This window comes from Nanorana parkeri, unplaced genomic scaffold (assembly GCF_000935625.1).
Source record: "Nanorana parkeri isolate BGI_ZX_2015 unplaced genomic scaffold, ASM93562v1 scaffold5, whole genome shotgun sequence".
Classification (NCBI taxonomy): domain Eukaryota; kingdom Metazoa; phylum Chordata; class Amphibia; order Anura; family Dicroglossidae; genus Nanorana; species Nanorana parkeri.
In genome coordinates this window covers 5,441,726-5,469,698 of record NW_017306273.1, presented here as the reverse complement: position 1 = coordinate 5,469,698, position 27,973 = coordinate 5,441,726, and the positions used below count along the sequence as shown (strand labels likewise).

The 27,973-nt window shown below is 43.1% G+C and overlaps 1 protein-coding gene across 2 annotated transcripts in view; it reads right to left on the bottom strand.

Moving 5' to 3' along the window:
- The window catches only part of PKNOX2 (PBX/knotted 1 homeobox 2), a 115,227-nt gene that overhangs the window by 26,263 nt on the left and 60,991 nt on the right, over positions 1 to 27,973 (bottom strand). For both annotated transcript variants that reach the window (XM_018552560.1, XM_018552568.1), the window contains 4 exons: positions 25,274 to 25,445; positions 15,408 to 15,596; positions 10,183 to 10,312; positions 4,599 to 4,696 (listed from right to left, as the gene is read on the bottom strand). In XM_018552560.1, coding sequence (XP_018408062.1) covers positions 4,599 to 4,696; positions 10,183 to 10,312; positions 15,408 to 15,596; positions 25,274 to 25,445 — 589 coding nt within the window. The remainder of the gene's footprint in view (positions 1 to 4,598; positions 4,697 to 10,182; positions 10,313 to 15,407; positions 15,597 to 25,273; positions 25,446 to 27,973) is intronic.

Below are 27,973 nucleotides of genomic sequence, written 5' to 3'. Positions count from 1 at the left end.
GGGGGGGGGGGGGCTCAGAGAATTACATATTCTCTCACCATCATCACACGCTGTCAGCCTATATCAGGTGTGCTTACTGCACGAGAAGATGAATAAAACTACAATAAGTTGTAATTGGTGAGGGTGCTCTCCGCACACCTTTCAGCAGTCCCGGCCAGTAGAGATAAGGTGCTTGCAGTAACTCCCACGGATGGCACCGTGTAATGCACAAAGTAGAAAAAATAGGTTACCAGCACTCAGATTGATTTCAAATAGATAAGTCCTTTTTATTGGACATACGTGTCACAATAGTCAAACAGCCGACGTTTCGGGGCCACGCAGGGTCCCTTCCTCAGGGCAAAAGATGTGACGGTCACATCTTTTGCCCTGAGGAAGGGACCCTGCGTGGCCCTGAAACGTCGGCTGTTTGACTATTGTGACACGTATGTCCAATAAAAAGGACTTATCTATTTGAAATCAATCTGAGTGCTGGTAACCTATTTTTTCTAAAACTACAATAAAACATTTAATGTTTCTGTTACTTTAAGGGAGCCAAAACAAAGATAAGATATGTATCCCGGGCAGCAGAGAACAGCCTATAGATCTGTAAAGCTGGCCATACACTATTCAAAATACTAGAATTGCATGGAAATACAATTGCTATTGTATTCTAACAGCAGCAGATGTGCTGCAGTCAGAATATCCGAATAGTGACAAGAGGTGATGGGCTGTAGTCACCATTTGGAGAAGAATTTTCAGGCCGGATCCTTCGCCAAAAGTCGATTTACATTTTTTTAGAAAAAGGGAACCAACCCCCATAGGGATGTACTGCTTGGGAATCAATCAATCTTATTAAAATATAACAATTTATTAAATAGCAATACAAAACCATAAACACAAAAATAAATTATCTTATTTATAGTACATCCCTATGGGGGTTGGTTCTTCCTTTTTTTTCCGATATATTGTTTGGGTTTAATACCCCCTTGGGAATTGTTTTAGTAAGGTTGTTTAAGGATATCAGTTATTTTTGGGAGCTTTGACCATTTTGGTTTACCCTATATGGGGACCCCCTACCACATTTCTTTTTAAAAGAAATGTACTTTGATCAAATGGAGAGGTCTCAAGGGGGCCACGCACTGCTCAAATCTCGGCCGTGTCCTGCTGAAATATGAGTGACGCATGGCCAGCTTTAGGACCCTAATGATTATACAAACTGTCCATATTGCCTTTAAGCAGCTAATCGATTTTAAAACTGCACCGTGAAAGTGATAGAATCTCAAAGTGTGAATCTGACAGATAAAATCTCACATCCAGTGTGAATGAAACGTGTTTTCCGTGCCCAAGACAACCAGATTATCTCCACCATTGTCAGAAGTCACTTTGGGGAATATAGACATTTTTCCAACACCTTTTCCACAATGTAAGAGTAGAAATTGTGGAGAACGTTCTTTTACATACACTTCTAATTGTATTTTTAAATGATTATATGATAAATGCCTGCACACTTCTATACTGTCTGTTATGTCAGCATTGCCGTCATCACAATACACATTTGTGAAATAGACATCCAGTAGTAAGTAGATTCCTATCCAATGCTATCCAAAGGCTATCCCAGCAATGCTATCTCCAATGCTGGGAAAGCCTCATATTAGGAGCAGATCATATAAATATACCTGTTTATATCTAAGGTATCTTTACTATCAGAGATGGACGGAAAAGCTGCCTAAAGACATGTGTATACATTCCATGTGGTGGCTGGCCATACATGACCCAGCCCCAAAACATTCAATCTATCGTACAAAAATGCGAGTCTTCACTGGGTAAACCTGCATGATTTGGGGGGCTCGGTGGGCATTGGCTGTCCTGGACAGAAAAAATTATCTGCAAGGAAAATCTTCTCAACTTTCTCCCGAGGATTGCTTAAATCCAATACTACGCTAGGGGAATGATCACCTACCTTGGGGATAGCTGGCCGGTGGGGTGTTACCTGTGAAGGTCCCACCTTTACTTCCTACATTCCTCGGGAGTGAAAACCCTGAGGGGGCAGGAAGGCAGTACGGCGTTCACCCCAAATCTGTTTTCAGCACGGTTCCAGGAGCATGGGCTGGAAGTTTGACTCATTATTACACATGGGCTCTTTAACTTCCCGAGGAGGTTCTGCCAGGGAGCCTTGGTCAAGGTTGTGAAAATGACGAATCCAACCATAAACACTCAGGAAAAGTCTAATATCTGTAACCAACTCAAAGAACAGATAACCTTTGATGGATAATGAATAAGACTAGATTTTTTTCCCGAGAGATGGTGACCTTTAACTCACAAGCCTCAGCAAGTAAGGCTGGATACTCATGAACAACGTTGGTAAGTGAACATGCTGACAGCACACGTTTGAGCTGCACAGTAGGTCAGTACATACACGAGAGTTTGATGAGGCTTATTTTTAGGCCATTACTGGGATACATCCTGCAGAATTCTATGGCATAAGCATGTCTCAAACATGTAGAAAGTGGGTCACTGCTGCTTCAATATAATTTCCTGTTTCAGTTGGGATGGATTCCGATCACTTTCTTAAACTAATAAACCTACCTATACCATGGGGGCAAAGCAACAGATTTATGGAATTGCTTACCACCTCCCTCACCATACGTATACCATATGGCCACCTGGCCATCACAACTATATGAGCTTGCTGGAGATCCCATTCCAAATCATGGACATAAATATGGAGTTGGTGTTTTGTGGCTATGACAGCCTCCACTCTTTTAGGAAGGTTTTCCAAAGGATTTTGGAGTGCATATGTGGGAATGTAATCCCATACAGCCAAAATAGCATTTGTCAGGTCAGGTACTGATGGTGGATGAGAAGCCCTAGCTGCAATTGGGATTCCAATGTATCCAGAAGGTGTTCAGTAGGGTTGAGGTGAGGGTACTTGGTTGAGGGCTCTGTGCAGAGCACTCAAGTTCCCTCATACTCTACTCATCAAACCATGTCTTTATGGAGCTGGCTTTGTGCACCTGAACTCAGTAATTGGGAGGGGTGTTCACATGTTTTTGGCCATCCAGTGTACCTTCCAATTGCTCCTCCACTGCCTTGTTTGACTGCCAGAATGAACTGAAAAAGCCCTGTTTAAGCTGCAAGACGATCTGGTCAGAGCTTATACATGGATAAGGACTCTCTAGCCACTTGAACTTAACAAAGCTGGTGATTGACCACTAACTAAACCAGTGCTGCATCCTGAGAGTTTCAGCAGAGAGTGTCTGAACATACAAACCCAGACACAACTTATTATATAATTGTCAGGAATCCCTTGCACACCTGTGTTTTACTATTATTTACATGTCATCACTTCCATCACAGATCCATAAAACAATGGGATTCTTTTTTAAAGACAGTAGGTGGAGCCATGCAAAAAATTCCTTTGTGGCCCAATGCATTCAGTACCTCTGATTTATATCACAGAAACACTAAATAATTATTCAAAAAATGTCTGCACTCCCTGAATGACACATAAATCTACAGAAAGTAAGAAAAAATAGGCCAAAGGGTGCTAAAGTTTAACATAGAGGATTCATCGAAAGCACTAGCGCACCCCAAGATTGTTTCAATAGCTGTATTTTAAAGCAAACAATAATATTTAAAGATACGCATAAGCAAATCTGCAAGAAAGTCATCCCAAGATAGACATACAGTCTACAGACATATCACAAGCTATAAGTAAGTAATACAGTCAATAGTAGCAGCTGAGAGGTGCCAAGTCAATGAAAACAAATGAGGACACCCAGTACAGATGGAGGTGGAATAGGTGACAACTTTACAGGGTAAAAACCCCTTTATCATGTAAAGTTCCACCTATCAGAAGGTGGAACTTGACTTGGTGGTGACTTGACTTGGCATGTTGGTGGTGTACCAGATTCGCGTACGCTCAGTTTAGCGCGTGCAAAAATTAAGATAATTGTGCACTGGGATGATCCTAAATTTTCTTCTTTTCCTCTCCTTCCATTATTGCTGCACCTCGCTGGCCTTCCATACACCTCCCACTCTCCTCTCCTTTCTGCAGTGCGGATTGTCACTGTCGCCCCTCGTCATTACAATATTTACACCATTCTACTAATTGTGTATACTTTAGAACTGTTTTTAAATTATAACATTGGCGCAAGTGCTTTATTATGTTGGCACACACAATCAGACATTTATAGTAAGTAATATTGAACAGCACTTATAACATTGTTAATTTGGTGCACGGAAAATGAGCCAATATTTATACCACACAACTGATGAATTTCCCTATGTTGATCCCCTCTGTCTGTCTAGTCTTGTAGCTTGGCATGGCTCTCTGGTCAGATTTGTTTATGTATATCCATGAATAGTATTGTTGACTTGTGCAGCTATTAAAGCGCTCTTGTGGTGTGCTCCCTGATTGTTTTCATTATATCACACCATAAAACCATAAACATGGAGCCGTTTATTCAGCGTTCACACAGCTGTTTCAAGTTGGTTGCATTATGCTGTGTTGCAAGACATGAAAACAGCGCCTTGAATGAAGATGGGATTGCACAGAAAGGGCAGACTCTTTCTAATAAAATTCTCAATGAGATACAGGTCTGTTCATCTCAGCTCACCTGTGCATTCTGGATCTGGATTGCCCCCTGGGGAATTGCTTGAGTTACTACCTGTCCCTGGGATGTTACCATGGTAACGGGTTGGTAAAGTGCACCACCTGAAAAAGACAAAAGAAGAAATAATCAGGTGAGCTAAAGCTAATACAACATTTGCAAAATAAAACCAGCGTTACTACAGGTAAAGCAGACATAATATCTCTATACAGCTCAGTAACACATGTGCATAGGATCATCCCCGAATACTTGAATCGGAATTCTAAGACCTGTTGAAAGATACTCACCCCACCGCCAACTCGATTTAAAGAAGAAAGAAGTAAGGGGGCTGATACTGCAGTCATCTATTGGATAGAGCCAGTTGCCGTGCAGTCAAAGTCTTTTTGAGTCGCTGACCCAGAACAAGTAGATAAATCAGAAGTTCTGATTTCACAGCTTAAAAATAGCCAGTAATCAGCATGAAGAGACCACCAAGGGTATTCATTTCATGACAGGTTTCCTTTAAGGGCTTGTTCACACCACAAACAATGTGTTCTGGTGCGTTTAGCTGTTGGAACGCACTGTATCGCATAGTAAACATGTCCGGTCCAGTGCGATTCTTGAAAAATAGTGCATGCAGCATTTTTTCAGATTGCACTGGACTGGAATTGATGTGCCACGCGTTCTGGTGCGGGCGATCGCACTGCGGGCAGGGGCAAGGCTGCAGTGCCATTGACTTCAGTGCACCGCTACACCCCCTCCCGCCCCAGAACACAGGGGGAAGTTTATTATGCGATAAAGTGCGTTCCAGCAGCTAACTCCCCCCCTTCACTTTTCGCCCGGGGCCCGCGCCCCTGCTGCCCCCCCGGTTGTTATGCCACTGAGAGGAATGCAGCACCTCTGTATTGACCTATATTCCTGGAACCTTCATGGGAGGATATATGAAACACATACAACATGTCTGCTATTATCACACATGCATTGGAGAGATTTCCTATCCCTTCTTCCTATACTGAGAAGAAATCTCTCCAGCAGTGACAATGATAAGAACCTGTAAACCTTTCTCGCTCTATCATAAATAAAAAAATAAAGTTTTGGCCAGACTTTTACAAGAGTGTGCAGAATAGGGCTTATCCATATCTTAGATTGTAAGCTCCTAGAGGGTAGGGATTGATGTGAATGTGCAACTATGTAAAGTGCTGCGTACATTGTCAGCGCTATATAAATACCTGTAATAAATAAAAAAATTCATCAATAGAAATGTTTAGCATCAGATTATAGCAGTTTAGAGTAGGGCTGCACTAAGCTTGCTCCTGTGATGGACTACAATCTCAATACAAACTAGTAGTCCATCACTGGAGCCATTTTTAATTTTTTTTAATTGTTTATCCGATCAACCGATTAATCGAACTTAATAATCGGCTAACTAATCGATTTTGAAAATAATCGTTAGCTGCAGCTCTAGTTTAGAGTAATGGCAAAAATAAAGGATAATAAACAATTGGCTGCTAGGGGGTCACTGACAAAGGTTTCACCCACATCCGGTGGTGACTACCAATGCCTGCTGTTAGTTGCTGTTCCCCAGCCTTTGATGTACCACCACAGACTGATCTACAAGAGCTCTAATATAAAAGTTTAGGGTGTCCTGAAAACATATTAACACTGAAATGTACTGCATTTTTCTACAAGTGATAGTTGTCACCAGCTAAACACAACAGGTTCTTTCCAGAATAACCCCAAGCTGGGTTGTGTTGGAGAAATGATGAAGGTAACTGATCATGTGCCGCCAATGCTGTTGCATATGAGATGATGATATTCACTTTCTCCAGCAGGAAGCCGGGCTCTGTGATTCCCAGCAATACACACTGACAGGGTGCAGAGAGTTATTACAGAGTTAGGTGAATTATACAGGACATGACAAGACACACTGTATCGCTACCCCAGGGAGGTGTTGTGTTATCCGTCGTACCAAGCTGCACTGACTCAAGTCATAATCTAGTAGTCATTTCCCCCTGAACATGGTGAAATTAGCCAAGAAAAAAAAACACAGGGGTGGCTGAAAACAATTCAGGAGAATGAGGGGAGGTTATGGCTTCATAAGCTACTATTATGTAAACAGAGCGCGGGCTCTGAAGGGTTAAACTATCCCCCGAGGAGTGCAGACCTCTCTTTCATGAATAATACATGGGCATCAGCAGAGATTTGTAGCTTTATTGACATGCGGCATCCTCTCCTCTGGGAGCCCGGTACAATAAGAAGAGAAAACATTATATGAAGCTGACACCATCACTCACAGCGCTCAATAGATGAGGAAAGCATCAACCACAGCAGAGCAGGCTATGTTACTGAAAGGGGCCCATAGACTACAGAAATTACAAAGACCAACAGACTGCGTCACCCACAGGGGTCCGCAGACTCGGCCATCTACATGGGCCAACTGGCTGCCTCACCTTTAGAGGTCAACAGACTACATGGTTTATGCAAGTCCATACATTGTGTCACCTACGGGGTCTACAGATTGCAGCATCTACTGGGACCATAGACTACAGAAATTACAAAGACCAACAAACTGCGTCACCCACAGGGGTCCGCAGACTGGGCCGGCTTCATGGGCCAACAGACTGCTTCACTCTTAGACTTCCATGGACTTCATAGTTTATGCAAATCCATAGACTGCCTTACCTACAGGGCCCACAGACTACATCATCCAAAAGGGCTCACAGAATACACCATCAATATGAGCTCACAGAATGCTTCACCCACAGGGGCCCACAGACTACATCATCCAAAAGGGCTCACAGAATGCACCATCAATACGAACTCATAGAATGCTTCACCCACAGGGGCCCACAGACTACATCATTCAAAAGGGCTCACAGAATGCTTCACCCACAGGGGCCCACAGACTACATCATTTATAGAGGCAAATAGAATGCATCAATCATGGGGGCCCAAAGGCTTCATGATCCACAGAGAGCCACATAGTGGCCCATTGATAGCGTTCTAAAGCCTGTGCCACCCATGGCCAGCTATAATTTACACAAGACTTGGGTTTACATTAGGTCTCTTGGCTGGCTGGCAATGTTGAATGCTAGGACTTCTGTATTCTGCAATTTTACAGCTTGCCCTTCCAATGTACACCACTTTGCTAGTTACATAGATGACTGTGTACTTCAATTTTCTCATTTTGCTGTGGAAATGTACAGACAGACCACAAAAGTGTCTTCTTACTTCCAGGCAGTGTTTTCATCTTGCATGTGCCAGGCCTGGCCCCAGGGAATAATGATACTGTCCAACTGCAGCTCAGTACATGATCCCAGGACAATTAAAGGGTTAGTTCACCTTTAAAATAGCCTATGTAGTCAAGAAGCCCCAGCAGGTACCAATAAATGAACTTTTAGAAATCTTCAGTAACATATCTTTCATACCTATTTCCAGGACGAGCTAGCCGATGAACACTTGCCCCAGCATCACACAAGCTAGTGCCATCCTTGTTAAGAGCTCCATGCATATGCAGTGCGCTCTCACTCCTGTTGCTGTGGCTGAGCTGAGCGGCTGCGACAATAGGAGAGAGTGCACCATGCATGCGCAAGGCTCAACAAAGAGGGCGCTTGCCCCTATGAGGGCGAGCTTCCAATGGCTGACTCATCCTGGCAAAAGGACAGCATGGAGCTATGCACAATATTAGGAGATTTTCCAGCAGGCTTGGATGGGGGCACAAATAGCCTACAGGTATGAAAGATACATTACTGAAGATTTTTAAAAGCTGATTAGCTTCTTGACTGCATAGGCATTTAAAAAAAAAATGGGAACTAAAAGGTGATATGGCCAGGATCACTACATGCATAACTTTACAGAATATGTCAGGAAAGCTGCAGCTGTAGCACTGCCTGGGAGTGAATCTGAAGTCTGTCATTACATTTAAAGAGGCAAGGAAGAGGATTTTGTTTAAATCTGTGATTGGGAATGGGGCAACCTCCATGTAATCAGGCTCTTGATTTACTCATTGCTATATTAACTACTGTGCAGATCTGTTTTCTTTTTTCTGTCTAACACAGCTGAATACTGCGGAATGTTTTGTATTTTGCATTTGTAGTAAATTGGCTCTCCCACTGTGCTTGGCTAGTCATAAGCTAAATAAGCGGCTGGCTATTTTCTCCTCTCACATAAGAGAACCTTGGATACCTTTACAAAAGAGACAAGGCACTACAATAGTGAACAATCATATCATAATGGAATTTCAGGTACATTAGTATCATTGCATAGTTCATTTTATTTTGCAAAAGCCCTCAAAGAACCCATAAAACAGTGTCAGTCACAGCCACAAGGAGACGGTATTCAGAATTACCATAATAAATGAATAAATCACTATAATGTTACCAATTGATCCCAAGGTAGTTTAACAGGCATTGTTACACTTTAAAAAAAAAAAGTCCAACAATGATTGTGCCATATGATAAAATTACTTTCAAGTACTATCATGTTTTTTGGAACACCGAATCGTTCACAACCATGAACAAGATGATACATCTTCTGGAAAGAGTATTGGCTTACAGTAACCAATCAGATTGAAATGTTCATCCTTTGTCATTTATAAAGTATAGGTTTGGAATTTTATTGGCTGCTATTAGCCAGTAAAGACTATTGGAGGCAGTTTTTTCATTAACACCACGGTAAGGAAAGTCCTAAGTTTGCTTTCTATTTGTCTTGAACAGTTTCCAGTCAGCAGGTGCTTTGTTCATCCCCACCCCATTATTTCACCGCAGTGAAGCGAAAAACCTCTGTGTGTGCTCAAATGTGTTGTGCTTGCAGCTTACACTATATAGCAAAGAGTATACGGACATCCCAGCAAATGAGTTCAGGTGCGCTAAGCTAGCTCCATGGTTTGGCAAGGGTTGGTGTGGAGGAACTCAAGTTGCCTGCACATAACCCTGACCTCAACCCTACTGAATAGCTTTGGGATGAACTGGAACACCGATTGTGAGCCAGGTCCTTTCTTCCAGCATAAGTACCATTTTGTCCAAAAGGGCCCAAATTTCCATAAGCACACTCCTTTGGAAAGCCTTCTCAGAAGAGTGGAGAATGTAAGGTCTGCAAAGGGTGCCAACTCCAAATGAATGCCCATGGATTTGGAATGGGGGCTCTCCAACAAGCTCATAACAGTATGATGGTTAGGGGCCAACAAAATTTTTCGCCATATGCTGTATGTACACAGGACTACCCTTCTGTCCCCACATGACATAATTTGGGCCTGATGATTGGCCGTTCAGGAAACCAGTGCTGTATGGGAGTAAGAGTCATCCTTCCCTCATACCAGTATAAATCAAGTATTTCACTTTCTCTTCGCTGAGGAAACTTAGTAGTACTGGAGCAAATGGAAGGCAAGTATAAACAGTGGGGGCAAATCAGTGAACAGGCTCCTTTGTCCTGCATGAGCAAAGCATAGGTTGACCCTAAAATGCCATCTGGTTCAGGCTCCATAGATAACCATTTATATATATGAACACACCAATGCATGTACAATGCTCATCATAAAGGACACAGATCAGGTTGCATCCCGCCATACTCTGAGTCCTATAGGTACAGTCATTTCAGTTTGACATTGCCCCACCTGATACAACCTGCGAAGAGTTGACGGTTGTCATGGAGAGGCTGCTTTGCTGTAGTGAGGACGGCACAACTATTCCTTGCGGGTTGTTGGTCAGAGCAGACAGCGCGCTGGGAGAACTCTGTAACAGGTCCTAAAAATGACAAGAAAAAGTACATTTGCCCAACTGGTCTCCATGAAAAAACAAATAAAAGTGAATCTAGCAGGTGAGAAAAATTGTCATATAATGGAAGCAGAGGAAGAGGATGATGAGGAAGAGAGAAATAATGCAGAATCATTGAATAAAATGGAGGTATAATACAAAGGCATTGCCCTTAGCAAGCAACCAATGTTACATTTCCGAGGCACGTTACAGATTTATAAGCATCACTTCACTTCCTAATATTTTCCCTGCCATAGACTGTCTATCCAGTCCTGAGATTTACACGATTCTGCCACACAGCCCTGTCCTGTCCTGATTGTTCTCTGCTGCAGTAGTGTCTTGCCCGCAGCCTGCGCCTGGACAGTGAAACAAGAAGCAGCAAAATAATGAGCTTATCTTCCTGCCAGTACGTGAACACTGGAGCACACCTGACTGGCTCTATGTGCTGCTTCTCCTCATCCCTGCCTGGGCTCTGCTGTACAGGAACACTAACAAGTCAAATTTAGGTACTTACATGGCATGCATTTTAAAAATACATTATATGACGTATTAAGGATTACAGAGCTGTATTAATTAGACATGTAAGCTGCGGAAAAATTTGGTTCGGTTCAGATATTTAGTTATTTTGGGATTCAGATCCGAAATTCAATTTGGTTCGGTATTTTGGATTTGGACAAAACCCGAATTTTTTTAAGTTTTAGATGAGTTTACAGAAAACCATATACAAATATTAATACTAAAGCTGAGGCTCCCAAGACCCGAATGGCATTCAGGAACTCCCAAATGCAATTTGGAAATTCGGATCCCGAATGCCATTCGGGTCTAAAAGTCTCAGCTCCAGTATTGTATATATACATGAAAACTGAATCGGACATGTGACTTTTCTGTCCAATCAGACGTGTTTTTTGGATTAATGCATCCGAATGGGTCTGAACACGGATTTTCGTTACGGGAGCATGGGAGCCATATACAGTAGATACATATAATACTAAAGCTGAGGGTCCTAGACCCGAATGGCATTCGGGATCCGAATTTCCGATGTGCATTCGGGAGCTCCTGTATGCCATTCGGGTCTTGGAGCCTCAGCTTTAGTAATGTATTTATATGGCTCCCAGACTCGAGTAGCATTCAGTATACTGTATATGGCTCCCATGTTGCCGTAGCGAAAATTCGTGTTCAGACCCATTTGGATGCATTATACCTATAAACACATCTAGTTGGCCAGAAAAGTCACATGTCCGATTTGGTTTCGTTTTTAAACCAAATTCGGACAGGATCTGAAATTCGGAAACGGAAATTTGGATTCAGACACATTCGGATTCGGAAATTCGGATGTGTCCTAATGTCCGAATATCGGAAAATTCGTCCGAATTTTGATTCGGAGCGAAACGAATCGCACATGTCTAGCATTCATTATACTGAAAGGGTTCAGGTTTACCAGCGCTACATTGTTTCTTATTACAGCACCGATAGAGAATATAGTAAAGATGGAATCCAACACTTGGCACTCAGTTTGAAAACTCTGCAAAAAGTAGGATAAACGTGGCTTTGTGCTACAGGCTCATGACTACGAGCCCTTATAACTACACCTTACGATGGAAGGTGAGGAGCAGACCACAGACTTATTCCTAAAATATATCAATTACGGTATTCATAACATTGTACTATATACAGTAATTATGTATAGTAAAAAAAAAAATGGAGTTCTATGTCGAGCGGGGCAGAATAAAAAAACGGAATGGAAATGTTCCTGCAGGAAAGGGTGGACGTCCACTTCCAGCTCTGTACTATTCATTACCATCATAATATATTTATTTTCTGCCGGGATCTGAGGTGGTTTAAATCCTCATTACGTTTCCTGACCAATGCATTCTAATTAGATCAACATTTAAAAAAAAATAAAAATCTATTCACAACAGCCACAGGACAGCTTTACATCTCATTAACTTCTCACTTCCTATTTTCAGCAGAATTACTGATAAAAATGTGCATCTCCATTTTCCCGAGCGCGCAGCCCCACCGCTTCATATCTAACATCTCTCTTGTCGCCCGGGATGCAAGTTGTTGCCATGGCAACCTGCAATAATAGAAGCTAATAAATTACAAACGAGATGCTCGTTGAGCAATTATTGTCGTCCTTTATGCAAGTTTCTTGCTAATTTTGCTCATAAGGGAAAGCGCAATAAGCAGAGACGGCGTAAGAAGTCTCTTTTTCCAGAGGATATTAGCAAACAAGAGCAAGAAAAAACCCTCTCTCCCTACTTTTAAAATCAGTGATTAAGTGGTCCTGTTATTTCAGGATGTCTAAATTAGATTTTTTTTTTTCCGTGCCATTATTTATTTGTATTTTTGAGGCGATCCTGGGAGGAAAGGGAAAAATGAAAGAAAATTGCTCATAATGAATATATCTTTTCATGTAGAGCGCATCAAATATTCCTGATATCATCTCCAGTGCCAGCGCATGCAATATTTAAATATTCTCTGCAACCCATAAAAACGCACAACACAAAAGGCTGCTGGATTTGTTACTGCTGATCGGGGGAAAGATAATCGGGGTTATTGTTGTAACACTGTGCGAAAGCATGACTGGCCAGTCCGTGTAGGTTTGTCCACCATGCGGAGATGTGTAATAATGGCTAGGCCTCACTTTTAAATGGCGATACATCCAAAATTGGAAAATAAATTGGAAATAAGTCGCTGGCTAATTCCCCATTCAGACCTACGTGACAATGCCCAGCGTCCATAGGCCCATTGTTTTAAATTTGAGCATGTTCACATCTGAACAGCTACAGTTGCTTGTAGCTTAAAGTTTGTTGTGGAAGAAGTACTTCCATTTTTGGCTCCATGGACTTCAACTGGCCTGCCTGTCAACGTGTTTTTGCACCTAAAGAACTGCTCTCCTCCCCCTAGCAAGCCCAGCCAACAAAACGCCTGAAGCTTGAATATACATAAAAAATGCACCTTTACGCTCTCAAAATCGCTCAGTTCAGGTGTGAATGCCGGCTAAAAGTATCCTTATTGGGTCAAAAATTTTGATACCTTGTGCAACTCTGCACCCCATTCTTGTTATTTTTTATATCAACTTTCGGACTAAAGGTGGCCATACACTGTACAACCATCGCAAGACCTTAGTCTTGCGATGGTTGTAAAGTGATTAAAAAAACGTACGATCTGCCCATCTTGGACAGGCAGCTCGTACTCTCGATCATCTCAAGCCCGCCCCCCTGAGGGGCGGGCTTCCGATGACCGCAATGCTGAACGGGCAGTGTGCGCGTGCGCACACCCCGCCCGTTCGGCATTTGTCTCCCGAGCACTGTTCAAACCAGCCGAAAATCGTACGATTTTCTAGCGTGCTCCTTAGACAAATGACGTGCGACCGTACAGTAGAAACGGTCGCACGTCTTCGTTCACACTGCTCGATTCTCGTACGATCGCGGGATTTCCCGCGATTCTCGTACGAGAATCGAGCAGTGTATGGGCACCTTAAGAGAGCTGGAAACGTATCTGTTGGCCACATCCCTCTGTGGGAACACTAGACAGAAAAAGTATACTGAAGGGAAAATGCTCTTCTTGCCCATGGCTAACAATCAAGTTCTTTGATTCTTTTTTTTTAACCAGCACAGCAAAAAGGATAGTTGGAAGCATGTTGTTTGCTGTGGAGGAACAAGAACACTACTCTTGGAAGGATTTTCACACACAAGGCCTAAAGTCAGGTGCACATAGGGAGATACTGACCCTGATTATACTATCACCTACTTTTCAGTTCTGCTAAATTGCAATAATAAGTGTCAGCACTGTTTCTTTTGCCATACACGTCAATGGGAATGCAAAAGTAGCTTGAAGCAGATTGATGCAGCTTAGAAGTTGGACAAATGCAGGTCAGAAGGAAGTCAACTGTACCAGTGAAGGCATGCCTAATGATCTCCGAAATGTCTCAAACTGTACTCAATGCAAGCTGAATGTGACTAAATGTATACTGCATTTCCCATCAACAAAACCACTTATGTGGCCTCGTACATACCTCCCAACTGTCCTTCATTTGGAAAGACTACCTCTCTTTTGGAACCAAACCCTTCTGTCCCTCTTTCCTCCTCAATTGTCCCTCTTTTTGGTCTAATGTACAGATATTTATGAAAATGTTCTATTTAATTACCAAAACTGTTATTCTGCACAAAATCCTTCATCCTACCTCTTAATTATCTTGTTTGATTTTGTAATAAGCCATTTTAAAGGAAAAGTGATGGTGGAAAAAAATAATTATGGATTTAACCAATTATTTTGGCATATAAATTCAAAATGGTTCGAAAATTGGGGGTGTGCCCATTGCGTTAATACATTGAGCTAGATGGCATCCCTCTTTCTCATCTCAGAAAGTTGAGAGGTATGGTCTCATAATTTGAGACAAATATATGAAACTGCCTCAAGGCACACTAGAATGTGCTCTGCGCTATGGGCGGTTGAGTTCATGGTGGCTGCTGTTTGCGCCCCTTAATCGTTTATTGTTAGGTATGTTCTGCATTGTTTCTGATGAGTCCTGATTTGGAGTCTCTGTGGCCTTCAGCTCAATGCTCATACAGAAAGTATCTGATCTATTCTGCTAGGGTTGCACAGATACCAAGTACGGTACTCGGTACAAGTACGAGTACATGTACCGATACTTTTGAGCTCCAAGACTACACTAGAGAAAAATTAAAAAATTAGGAGGCAGCTGTCATTTGTAAGGAGCACACGGAGCTCCTGGGATTTGTACATCTCTGTTTTAATGTACGATTTTGGTTTTATAAATATAAATAAAGGGATGCACAGATACCAGTTTTGCGAGTACGAGTACTGGTACTTGCCGAGTACTTACAAGTACGAGTACTGATACATTTTTGTTTATTGTCATGTGACAGATTTTCTAAAACAATATCGACTAATGATTTCAAGACAGTGGTGGAGCACCAGAGCCAGGTCCCAGCTGCAACCGCTGCAACCCTGGTAGTACTCATGAAAATGCCAAGTATCGGCACTGGTACTCGATAAGTATCTGTGCATCCCTATATTCTGCTATACATGAGGAAATGAGCACTCCTTGTTGTCTGACCTGTGCGTGAAGGCTGTTGGATGCCTGGTTTGGGGAATAGGGTCCTCCCAAGTCGTTCCTGAGGAGATTATCGCTGTGCATTTTGGTTTTTAGGCAGGTGATGTAGCGGTTGCAGAAATCCTTGCACAATTCATTCACCTTTTCCAGTTCTAGCAGGTGGATTCTCAGCACTTGGATCGCCTTCACCATCTGGAAGAAAGACAAATTCATTCATGACAACATCATGTGTCATTACATGCCCGTCAGACTATCAGAGGAGAACGACCATTATCGATGCTTCATTTAAAATATGTTAAATAACGTCATGTACTTTATGTGAAATAATAGAAAAAATACAATGAGGTTTTACCCGACAATTATGACATTACAAAGGAGCACTCCAATCAGAAATGGAAATTTTGCATTTAATCCGCAGGACACACCCTATCATTCAATGAGGGGAATTTATCAAAACTGGAGCAGACAAAATCTGGAGCAGCTGTGCACGGCAACCAATCAGCTTATCTCTTTCATTTTCAAATCTTAACTCGACAGACTGAAGAGAGAAGCTGATTGGTTGCCCTGGGCAACTGCTCCAGATTTTATCTGCTCCAGTTTTGATAAATTCCCTCCATTGTGTTTATCTTGCTGTCTCTCCTTTAGTCCTTACATATGATAGTATTTTAGTCTTATAAATAGCCCTAAATCTCAGCCTGGATGTGTATTGTAGGAGCGCTGGACCCCTTGAGTGGATGAGGATAAGATTCCTGAAATTTGCAGGCGGCTCTCTGTCAACAAGAGTATCTCAAGGAGTCCACAGAAACGCGTGTAGAGTACTGGAAAAATGAATAGGGTGATTATGGGAAATTAAGTTAATGTAATCCCAGCATAGCTTGCCTGTCTGTCCTATTACCTGTCCAGTATTATCGTGCATCATTGCCAGCATATAAAAGCCCTGATGACGGGGGGATCTGTGATCCCTGAAACACGTTGACTTTTTAACTTTACATCACATCCAATAATAATAATAAAAAAATACTGGACTGAATTAATCACTGTGGTGCTTTTCCAATACTGGACATATTCGTGGCAGAGTGTTCCCTGGTTTGTGTTGATGCAAATAAGGACTTCTGTCCTTCCTGATTTGACCTCCTAATCACCTGATTTCAAGAGCTATTCACCTGCTGTTCATCAGGCATGCATGATACCCAACTATGAAATATGACCCTAATATCACATGGAAGACCTGCAGCATGCAATGTGCCCCTTTGAGCATCATTTGACATCTGCAAAGACCCAGAATAATATAAAACGTCTTAGTGTAATAACACATTACCAGCCCTGGATTTTCATTCCCGGAGACTGCAGGCACACAGGTTGTGGGCCTATTTTTAGTACAACCCCACTTATTTAGCACAAGACATTTGTTTGGGTGACATTGTATAAATAAAGATATACAAGATGACTATTCCTGCCAATGTTGAAAACAAAATTATAATATATATACAGTATATATATACACAGTATATTTATCCAGAATCTATCAAACCCCGTGGATGCTGGATATATATAAAATTATTTAGGGAAAGCCACTTTTTCAGCTGTGCTGCCTATAGGCATGTTCCTACTGTGTCTAATTGTAAATCCAACCCTGCTCATCACAGCAGAAACAGTGAAAAATACTGTACATTTAAGTGATGCAAAAGGATGCATAAATGTACTCAAATCCTACTGGCATACTGCATACATCATGTGGTTTTAGTAGCAAGAAGCATCGACAAATCAAATTTAGCTGATAACACCAAGGTAAGCCTTCTAAAGCCTTGTTCATACAGAAGTTAAATGTGGCACTCAGTGTGTGTTTCTTATTTCTACCAAATGCCCTCTAGTGCACGGCTAAGTTAGTGGCTTAAGTTTTCTCTACTGCAGTTAGAGCAACACAGCTAGGTCACCTGCCTGCCCGTAGCCTGTGTTTGATCCAATGAGGAACAGCAGCTGACTGATATGCTCATCTTGCTGCTCTCTCGTCTTACCAGTAGGCTCTTTGTCATCCTATGGGCATGTAGAACACATGATTAGTCTCTAGCGTTAAAGGAGAACTATGAGGGGAGTGCTTTTCACTCACCTCATAGTTCTAGCCGACATGTGACAATGAGACTGTCACAGGTCGGCTCAGTAGATCGGGAAGTGAGCCAACACATACCGGTGTTCGCTTACTTCTCGATCCTGTCACGGCTCTCTGCCGTGACAGGCGAGGGGCTGGATTCCCCCTCTCCCCGCTCCGACAGGCGGAACGGACGGGGGAGGGGGCGGGTACAGCTGGCTCTGCCCCTAGATAGGCAGAGCCAGCTGTCACTCACGCAGCTGGGCGGAACCCGTAATCTAAGTCGGGATCCGCTCCGGCTGCGGCGTCTCAGTATACCGCGAGCTTTAGCTCGAGTATACTGAGCTTAGAGTGACGGGAGGACGCTAGTTTGTGTCCTCCCGTTACCCTAAGGAGAACTATGGGAAAAAGCCCTGACCCCATAGTTCTCCTTTAACCCTACCGTTCTCATTCGGAATTCTACTAAGTAATTACAAGAGGCTGATGGTAAGCCAAATTCAGGTCTTTACACTAGATATGTTTAAATGCTTTGAATGATCTTTTAAATGCATACATAACAATATTTACATTATTTTAGGTGCCCAGAGTTCAGAGTTAAAGTTGAACTACAGTCAGGAGTAATAATGCTCCCGTGTAAAAGCATTCATATGCAACGGATGAATCTATTAAAAAACATTGAATATATCCCCTCAATATTGTGCTCCAGGGGACTAACTTTCCCCAGAATCCAGTTCACTCTCTTGGAGCGCGGGTAACTGGTCTAGTCACTGCCCCTCTGTAGCTTTTGTAGAACAGAGTTGCCGTGATTATGACGTCGCTGCTTGCAATGAGAAGACCCAGTCTGGAGAGATGCTGCATTTGTGTGATGTTGTTTTCTTGGTACTTTCCTATGGTATGCATAAAGCTCCTCTCTCATTCCATCCAACCAACCAATGGACTTAATGGAGAAGGAACTCGGGTGAAACAGTATTATGACATCTCAACTCTGATAATTTGGGATGCAGCTGGCAGCGCAAACTGTCTGAGTTGTAATTACAAACTGCGAGCCCATTCACATGGAAAACACAAGCCTTGTGCTTTCCGTATTTTCACAACTGCGGCAAGGCCCCAGGGTCTTTCCATGCCTGCAGCACTTGATTGACAGGTTATGCAGATGTAATTCCATCTATTTTATCTAACCCAATGGTGTGTGGCTATGTGGGTGGAGGCAGAAACGTAAAGAAGAACCCTTGCCCACCACTATCGCTAATGTCCCGACAGTTTGAGGTGTGCCTAACATCCAGAAGATGTGACGTTGGGTGCCTCGGGATCCTGCCTCCCTGATGCCAGACATAGCTGTTGCATGAGTATAAAAGAAATGACTATGTTGAAGCTTCATCTAAAACCAATTTCTCAGAAGATGAGTAAGTTACTTTTTACTGTTTTTATTGTGCATGGGGAAGTGAACGTTAAAGCTGAACTGCAACCTCCTATCCCTTAAAGCCAAGGAAGGTGCATCTTAGCCTCTTTTGCACATGTGATCAGCTATGACACCATCCATTTGAGGGCTTAAAAGTTCGGTTGAGAGCTGAAATAAGCACACTGGCAACCTGACTGTTGGCATGCCTTAAAAGTAACTGTTTTGGAAGACATTTCATTGGTGGGTAATGTTCCTCATGAAGGAAAAAACTGAGAGAAGCTTCCAACTTACTCCTGAGCAGATGGAGCTACTAGAAGAGGATATTCAGGAAAGCAAGAGCTCAGAGTCAACGCCGAAAGACAATACAGACCATGTTGCTTTCGGTGCAATAGGGCAAATATCAAATTGTTTAAATACACTTTTAGGCCTGGGTGTCAGGAAGCTCTGGGACTAATGGACTTGTGATACCATCATTATTTCTGATCTGGGACTTGATTTTCAATGGACTGATAAGTACAGGTTCCCCTAGTAGAACATCCGGCAATGGTACATATCTGAATGTGTAAACGACAAAAGGAAGGTTTTGTTGGAGATCACGGCGCCGCTGTACGTTTCTATTTAGAGCGGAAATTCTGTGTAAAGGTTTGCAGACAGAAAGAGGCAGCTATGGGGTACAGGCAGGCCGGGTGACATAAATCTCTCAATTAGCTCAGATCATTTGTTCAGCTCCCATTTACGTCCCTGCCTGGCCGAGCAGTATATCTGTCCCCCTGAAGAGTTACAGGCCACGGAAAGACGTGCACAGGATTGTAAAAAACACAGATGCTGAATTAATTGACTGCGTGGCACTCTGCGGCTGATTGAGTTGATAATGGCAAGATCTGACCTTTTTCTATTTTCTAATTATGTGCATCTCGGCTGCGAGGAATACATGATTTCTCTTCTAATGATGGCTAATGTCGCTGGCCTTTTCATCATCTTTACGCCAGAACAATTTCTCAGGATTTACATGGCAGCAGAAGAGCTGGAACATAAGGCGGAGACATGAATTTAGTATACCGCAGAGCTGGAGCCGTTTCCGGTTAGTTAACGTCCTGGTCATAACGTCCACCGCGAGCGGTCAGAGTGTAACAGAGAAGATAATGCTGCGGCGAGGAGCTCTCCGACAACAGATGTCTCAGGGCTTCCCAAGAAGGAAAAACTTTTTACACATGTGCATTCTCAGGCTTTCTGTTTGCTTACTTTTTGTGCACTGACCTTCCATGTGCACCTTTTTTTTTGCTGGTTCTAAATAATGAATCAATTGACATTTATTCAGTGCTATGCATCCACAAGACAGCCCACTTGTGCTAATCTGGGCCTAGCAAAGGAACTCCAGGCAAACAGCTAATTAACAAGATTGAATACAAACATAATAAATATTTTAACTGTCAAAAGATTTGTAATTCTCTTGAGCCGTTCTTATGATTCACACAACCCTACCACACTGTACAGTCAGGCAACTGACACACTTACTTCCTAATTAATGCGGACCTTCAGTCCCCTAATTCACAACCTTCTGCCCTCCTTTCCCCCCATGAAGGTAATTTTTTCCCCTTTTGTTTACTTTTCTTGGCTCTGGTCTGACCCCTTTACCCCCCACTGCCATTCACACCCAGGCCTGAATAACGTGTCCCTGCTCTCGCAGCTTCCTGGGATATCCCTGTCATATATCTCAAGAGGCTTCAGGAACAGAGATATCGAATGGTAGGAGGACCTAATGCTCATCCCTGGCAGCCTGAACCCGGGAGAAGAAACCATGCTCCCGATGACTGAGGAGGACCAAGGTGGCAGCACAGGACCCAGGTCGTGGCAGCAGAGCAATGGATTGCATGCAGGGTAATGCCGGATTCGCTGGGGTGGTGTGCACGTAAATTGAGGACAACCCTACCTAACAGATGAGAGGTGTTAAAAAAAGCAAAGCTTGAGTTTTGACAGTTGAGTAGCACTCTCAGTCAAGCTCAGAAGACTAAAGTGAATGAAACAAACATGCAGAGAAAGAAGAGAAAGGAGAGCGTCAGCAGGACAACTAGGCTCCTAGCATCTTCAGAAGGGGGAGGGGGGGGGGGGGAGCAATGGTGGGCTCCATGTTCCTCCTGTGACTGGTTTGCTTTAAGAGCTAAAAGAGAAAGGTGGGGTATCGTATGGTGGGTACAGCCCCCTCCTCTATAGTCATCTCAGAAATGGCTGCGGCTCCTGAATATAGGAAACCTCTGAAAAAGAGACATTTCATCATAGTTCCGGAGACATTTGCAGGATCACTGATTAGGCAGGTAGTAAAACACAGTTACTAGAGCGTGTACGCGGGCTCATTGAGATTTGTAATCCGGCCTGCCCTCTAGACTTAGAATTACTGTATGATTTGCTAAAAGCTAGCAGTAAACATTTAGGTAATAAATCATATCTCCGCTGCTGACTACCATCTCTGAGTGGGAAGCAGATCTTCTCTGGAATAAGGAGGTACATTTTCTGGACAGAAAAAGGTGCCAGTTAACTCCTTCCTAGACAGACTCCAATAGGCCTTCACGCTGAAATCTGGGTAATACAAATATTGTTTAAATACAAGAGCCATGAGTATTCCTACCTTGGTGTCATTTGCCTGTTTCTTACAGGAAGTAGACCAGCATGAAACAACTCATTCACTTTGTCTCTGTGCAGGAGCTTCCTGTAATAAGGACTGCTCACTGCTGCTCTCTCTCCTAGTGCAGGGTGACTGGTCATGTCTCTTCCCCCCTCCTGTAATAAAGACTGGCCACTGCTGCTCACTGTACTTGTGCAGGGTGACTGGTCTTGTCTCTACCCTCTCCTGTAATAAAGACCGGTCACTGCTGCTCTCTCTCCTTGTGCAGGGTGACTGGTCTTGTCTCCCCGCCCCTCCTGTAGTTTTCTGCAGGTAGCCTGTAGTGGGTGGAGCCTGCTGGGTCACTCCCACAGCTCTTCTACAAAGTAAAACCTGTGTTTGCAAAGGCATTTGATGCACATCAAAGTGGATGGATTTATACCTGTGTTGCTATTGAGTAATAGATTAAAATAAAAATTTTTGTTCCTGGAGATCAGCAATAATCTCTGTCAAATTTTCTTCACTGTCCGCTGGGATTTCCTTTCACTTCCTGTCCTAGTGACAACTATCATTGGGACGGAAGGAAGAGAAAATTGCCTAATGGGGACAGAAAATGAAACCCAACAGAGATTGTGACTTTTCCCAGCTCTGCAAGAGTTTTCACTGCTTCCTGATGGAGAGATTTACCCAAACTGCTTCTCCCGCTGACATGACAGGAAGTCACGTCAGTGGTAGAACAAAGGCAACATCCCTAAAAATCCCTATCGAAAAAAGTTTTGGCTGGAACTCCACTTTAAACATGGAAGGTGCTTATGTCTCATATTAAAAAAAAAACTATCCTGTTTAGCCTCTGAGCTACTATTTTATAAATGAATGAAAGGAAAGATTCAATATTTAGATCAGTAAATGTAGAAGGATTAAAGATGTCTATGCCCTATATGGGCCATGTTATCTGCCCTCACATTCTGAAATAGTTAAAAAGATTGGACAGTGAAATAAAAATAAATAATAAAGAACAAATAAATAAAGAAACAAATATATATATATATAACGTCTCTGTCCCTTTGTACTAAATGGTGAATGATTGCTCACAATCCTCACAATTAATCCAGTGATTGACCCATCCTTTGCTGGATGACTCTATAGAAGGTTTCAGTCAGACAAAGAGAACCTGAAGGCAGATCAGCTACTGCTGTGCTGTCTCTTTAGGCAACTCATAGTACTCTGGCAATCCATTGTCATGTACTAAATGTTAGTTTGTAAAAAGATTGTATTTTGCAAAAGATTGTATACATGTATTTAAAAAAAGATTCAACAGATCAGTTGTAAAACTTACAAAGTTACAAAACAAAAAACAAGTTGCCCTTGGGGTTAGTTCACACCATAGGGCAGTGCGTTCCGGTCAGGAAGCGGACCGGAACGTACTGCCCACAATGTGCCTAGCGATCTCGTGCGGTGGCCGCATAGCGGCCGCAGGGCGTGGCTACGGTGCCATTCACTTCAATGGCCCGCCATGCCCCCTCCAGCCCGGCAAAAAAGTGAGCCGACGACAATGCGGGCAGTGCGTTCCGGTCCGATTCTGACCGGAACGCACTGCCCTATGGTGTAAACGAACCCTTATAGTCGCCCTTTGGTTAACACTTCTAAAGCTCGTTGAAGGGAATTTATCAAAACTGGAGCAGACGGAATCTGGAGCAGCTGTGCACGACAACCAATCATCTTCTCTCTTTCGTTTTTAAATCTTAACTGAACAAACTGAAGAGAAAAGCTGATTGGTTGCCATGCACATCTGCTCCAGATTTTGTCTGCTCCAGTTTTGATAAATCCCCCCCATTGTGGTTACATATCTGGCACTCTATCACCGTTCAAACTGCTTTAGTTTTTTTACTTCCTAATAAGAGCGGTTTGCGTTGAGTTTTTAAAGGCTGATGAGGCTGATGGCACAAAATACTTTTCTTCCTCCGATGTGCTGATAAACCAACTTTTTCTTTTTTCATTATTTGGAGATTTCACCCTCTTTCCCCTTGTTATGATTCCCTTGATAATAAATAGATTCTCTGCCCTTTAAAATGCAATCCCACTAAAAATGAAGGTGGCGAAGCTCCTGAAAGAGAAGTCATGGCCATTAACATTTAGCCAAACAACAAATAAAAACTAGTGACCGCGGAATGGCTCTGACTTGTGAAGAAGGAAAGTTCAATTAAAAGGAAATCATTTGGAAGTCTTGCTGTAAGTTTATGGCGGAGTGCGGACACAACAATACATCATCGGTGGAGTAATCACCGCAATCCGTCAGCACAAGTAATCACTGCTATCGGATGTGACGAGGGCAGTTTCTGTATTAAACCTGAAATTTCAATTTCCTCTTGTCCTTTATGAACCAGTCAGGGAATGTTTAAAGACATTTGGTGGGACTTCCCTAAAGTAAAAATATTTTGGACATAGATCCTTCAAATTACCTACTAAGTAGAAAGAACTCCTAAATATAAAAATGAGTATTGGCAGTTGACCCAATATAGCAGGGGGCACACATCCTACACATCCCATCATGTCACTGCCTCTGGGAGTCATGCCTGTGGCTATAAGTTGTGCAATGCCTAATGAGATTTGTAGTTTCACCAAGCTTAGCTACCTCTGCACTATAGGAAATGCATGGAAAATGACTTATCTTAAAGTGCCACCAAACCCAGGAACAAAAATGTAATACATTGCAGCTTTCGGTGGCCGCATTCGATTTCCTTTTTTTAATTTATTTTTAGGCTTTTTACCCAATGATCCAATGAACCTGTCCTAGGATCTCACTCATTGTATTGTATCTATGGAGGAGTAGTGTTGTCACCCTAGGACTGGACTACAGACCACCTCCCCCTCTTCTTATATCCTCGACATAGGTGGGAACTGTTCTGTAAAGCTAACCTGGGCGGCAAGATAAGGCAACGCTGAAAAGTGCACAGGACAATGGAGAGCAGTGGATGTCTGGCAGGGATGTTTTTACACTTATTGCACAGATACAATGTAACAAAACACTTTCAAGCGAATATTTAAAGTGTCACTAAACTCAGGAGATAAATTATTCAAGTTCCTGAACTAGTAACAACAATGTATCTTATTTGTGTATCACTCAGCTGTAGATCCTCAAATCATTTCTGAGGCTAGGTTCACACCTAGGCGACACCTCACCACAGTCAGGAGTCGCCATTATTTTCTAATGACAGCCGCGGGTCGTGTATGACAAAACAAAGGTACTTGTACCTTTTTTCTGCGATTGCAGCGCGGATGTCACCCCATTGAAATGAATGAGGCCACACCGGCAATCAATGCCTGCATTGTACAGGAACGTGCGTAACTGGGACGCATGTCACGGTTGCCGTGGGGTGTAGTGCAGGTGTTACCCTAGCCTGAATTAGTGCTGACACTGTCCTTCCTTCTTTGGGGGGGCACCTTTTGTTCCCCATGGTCCCTGTGTGTGTTGTAAAGTAGTCATCGCTCCAAGCTCGCTCTCAGGATGGACTACAATCCCAATACAAATTAGTAAACTAAACATGAGACTGTAGTCCATCAGGGGAGGGAGCGGTGGCTACTTTACAACATTTCATTTTAACTACTGAATGGCATTGCTTTTTTCTAACAAATAGATGGAGTCGGGCTTTTCTCAGTCTGAATTGGCTAGACTTGTGACAGGTAAACTTAAAAAAAAAAGTTTAGAGATTTTATAATACTGTAGGGGAGGAAAGGGGCAAGATAAAGCGGGGGTCGGCTATGAGAATGCTGGCGATGACGATTACCAGGTTGTCGAGCTCGGGGTCCTCGCTGAAGAACGGTTTGCGCTCCTGTTCCTGCTGGTGGACAAAGTTCTCAATATCCACATCAAAGCTGGCAGATGTAATGCACTCGGATCCCTGTGTGGCCTGCTCACACTTCTCAAACAGCAGCGTCAGGAGGGGGAACAAAGGATGTCTGGAGGGATACAGAACAGGTTTATATTAGTGACCACATCAGAATACCAAACTGTATGAGAAAATACTCAGATACACACAATGACTGATATCTGTGTGTTGTACAGAACACTTTCTGCTGCATTTCAAGGACAACTTTACTGCTACGAGCAGTGTTCTAGATATAAAGTTAAGAAACCTGCTTCCCTTCCTCACTTTATTTCTCTCCATACCAGTCCTCTTTGTTCTTGGATGTTTCCAGACCTCACAACTGGGTTTCATTCCATGTTGTCAAATAGCAGACTTATTGCTACTATGTTTATACCTTCTTAGGTCATTTTCTCTTCCTTCCATCCCAATGATAGTTGTCACTAGGACAGGAAGTGAAAGGAAATCCCAGCAGACAGTGAAGAAAATTTGATAAAGATTAAAGCTGATCTCCTGGAACAACAAGTGAGAAACCTGTACTCCTTACAAAGGATATCCATGGTTAATAAATATGTAATTCTATTTAAAATGTCAAAGTTCTATCCCACTCCTAATAACCAGATCCATCTAGAAGTTTGTAAACTTACTTATTAAAAATGTCTATAGGATGTATTTCCTCAGTGCACTGACACAGTTTTACTCAGCTCTGTATAATCTCCTTTCTTGTGTCACCACTCTCACAGAGCCGGCCTTCTGAACTACAACTGAACGTCTGAACACTGTAACAGCATCACTGCTTGCTGGAAGCAATGCACGATGGGATATGTAGTCTTTAGAAATGGAGATTGCATCACATCAAGCAGCAGGGAAAGAAATATCAAAGCACACTGGGAATCCAGGAAGTTGTTGGAAGTGATGGGCAGACGGAAGGCAGCGCTCGCTACATAAACGGGATTTTTTTAAAGTAAGCTTTGATTGCATTATCAGAGACAACTCCAGTATGCATACTCCTTTGTTCCAGACACCCCTACTGTGCTTTATTGGGCCTTAGTATGCGATGGTGACAACATTGTTAAAAAGGACAAAGCCCTGCATAGTGTGACACTGCCCTGCCTCCTGCTCTTTTGGAACCAGCAGCCCCACCCACTACAGGCTGCCTGCAGAAAACTACAGAAGGGGGTGGTGGCAAACCAGTCACCCTGCACAAGAAGAGAGAGCAGCAGTGACCGGTCTTTATTACATCAGGGGGCAAAGACAAGACCAGTCACCCTGCACAAGGAGAGAGAGCAGCAGTGACCGGTCTTTATTACAGGAGAGGGCGGAGACAAGACCAGTCACCCTGCACAAGGAGAGAGAGCAGCAGTGACCGGTCTTTATTACAGGAGAGGGCGGAGACAAGACCAGTCACCCTGCACAAGGAGAGAGAGCAGCAGTGACCGGTCTTTATTACAGGAGAGGGCGGAGACAAGACCAGTCACCCTGCACAAGGAGAGAGAGCAGCAGTGACCGGTCTTTATTACAGGAGGGGGCGGAGACGAGACCAGTCACCCTGCACAAGGAGAGAGCAGCAGTGAGCTGTCTTTATGACAGGAAGGGGCGGAGACAAGATCAGTCACCCTGCACAAGGAGAGAGAGCAGCGGTGACCGGCCTTTATTACAGGAGGGGGCGGAGAGAAGACCAGTCACCCTGCACAAGGAGAGAGCAGCAGAGACCGGTCTTTATTACAAGAAGCTGCAGCTTTCACACTGGATTACTGCAGAGATCAGGAATAAATCCACGAAGCACACACTTAGATTTAAATGAGAACACAGATGACTTGTATTTAAACAATATTTGCTTATCCCGGAGTTCAGCTTTAACTACAAAGGGATAGGGATCACATGCTGGATAGCAGGAATTAGCCTTTTAACATTTAATTAAGGGGGAAGGGAGTCAGAAATGTTTTAACTACAAAAAACTAAATCTGAAAGGGAATTTTCCTCAGTGGTAAAAGTCCAAATTTGCTTTTGCTTATTTTCAGGGCACCAGAAACAACAATGATGAAGTACAAAGTGCTCCGGCACAAATTGATGGAGTGCAAGGGCGTAATTCAGTGAAATGAGTCCAAACAGGTTCTAAAGTTGAATTGGTAGTTGCTGTTATGGGTTAATGCAATCTGTGCACACTGCTCTGTTCCGTACCGTAGGAGCCCAGTTAGCGGATTCCTCCTCTGCTTCGCTGCGAAGTCCTGGAGCTGAAAGGGTTAACTGGCTTGCGGAGTCTAATTTGCAGGCTCTAATGCTGCATCATATTATAGTGTAATCTACGCTGATCCCAGTTTAATGCAGGGTTCTGCGTCCGCAGCACAGAATATAAAGCAAAGCCTTGCCTGCCGTAATTTAGGCAGCCCTGCAGGAGCTTAGCCCTGGGATATGAAAGACAAATTCCAGACTGTGTTATGAATTATTGCGCCTTATGAACCTTCCAACTCTCAACAGATGCCTCCTGCCATTTAAACAGCCACTAGATCAATTAAAAATGAAAAGGCACAAATCGACCCAGCGCAAGGGCACTAAATTACCAGGAACTAATAATCCAAGCAAGCAACCATGCCAGGTGGTGGGAGTTCAGCAGCACCGCCC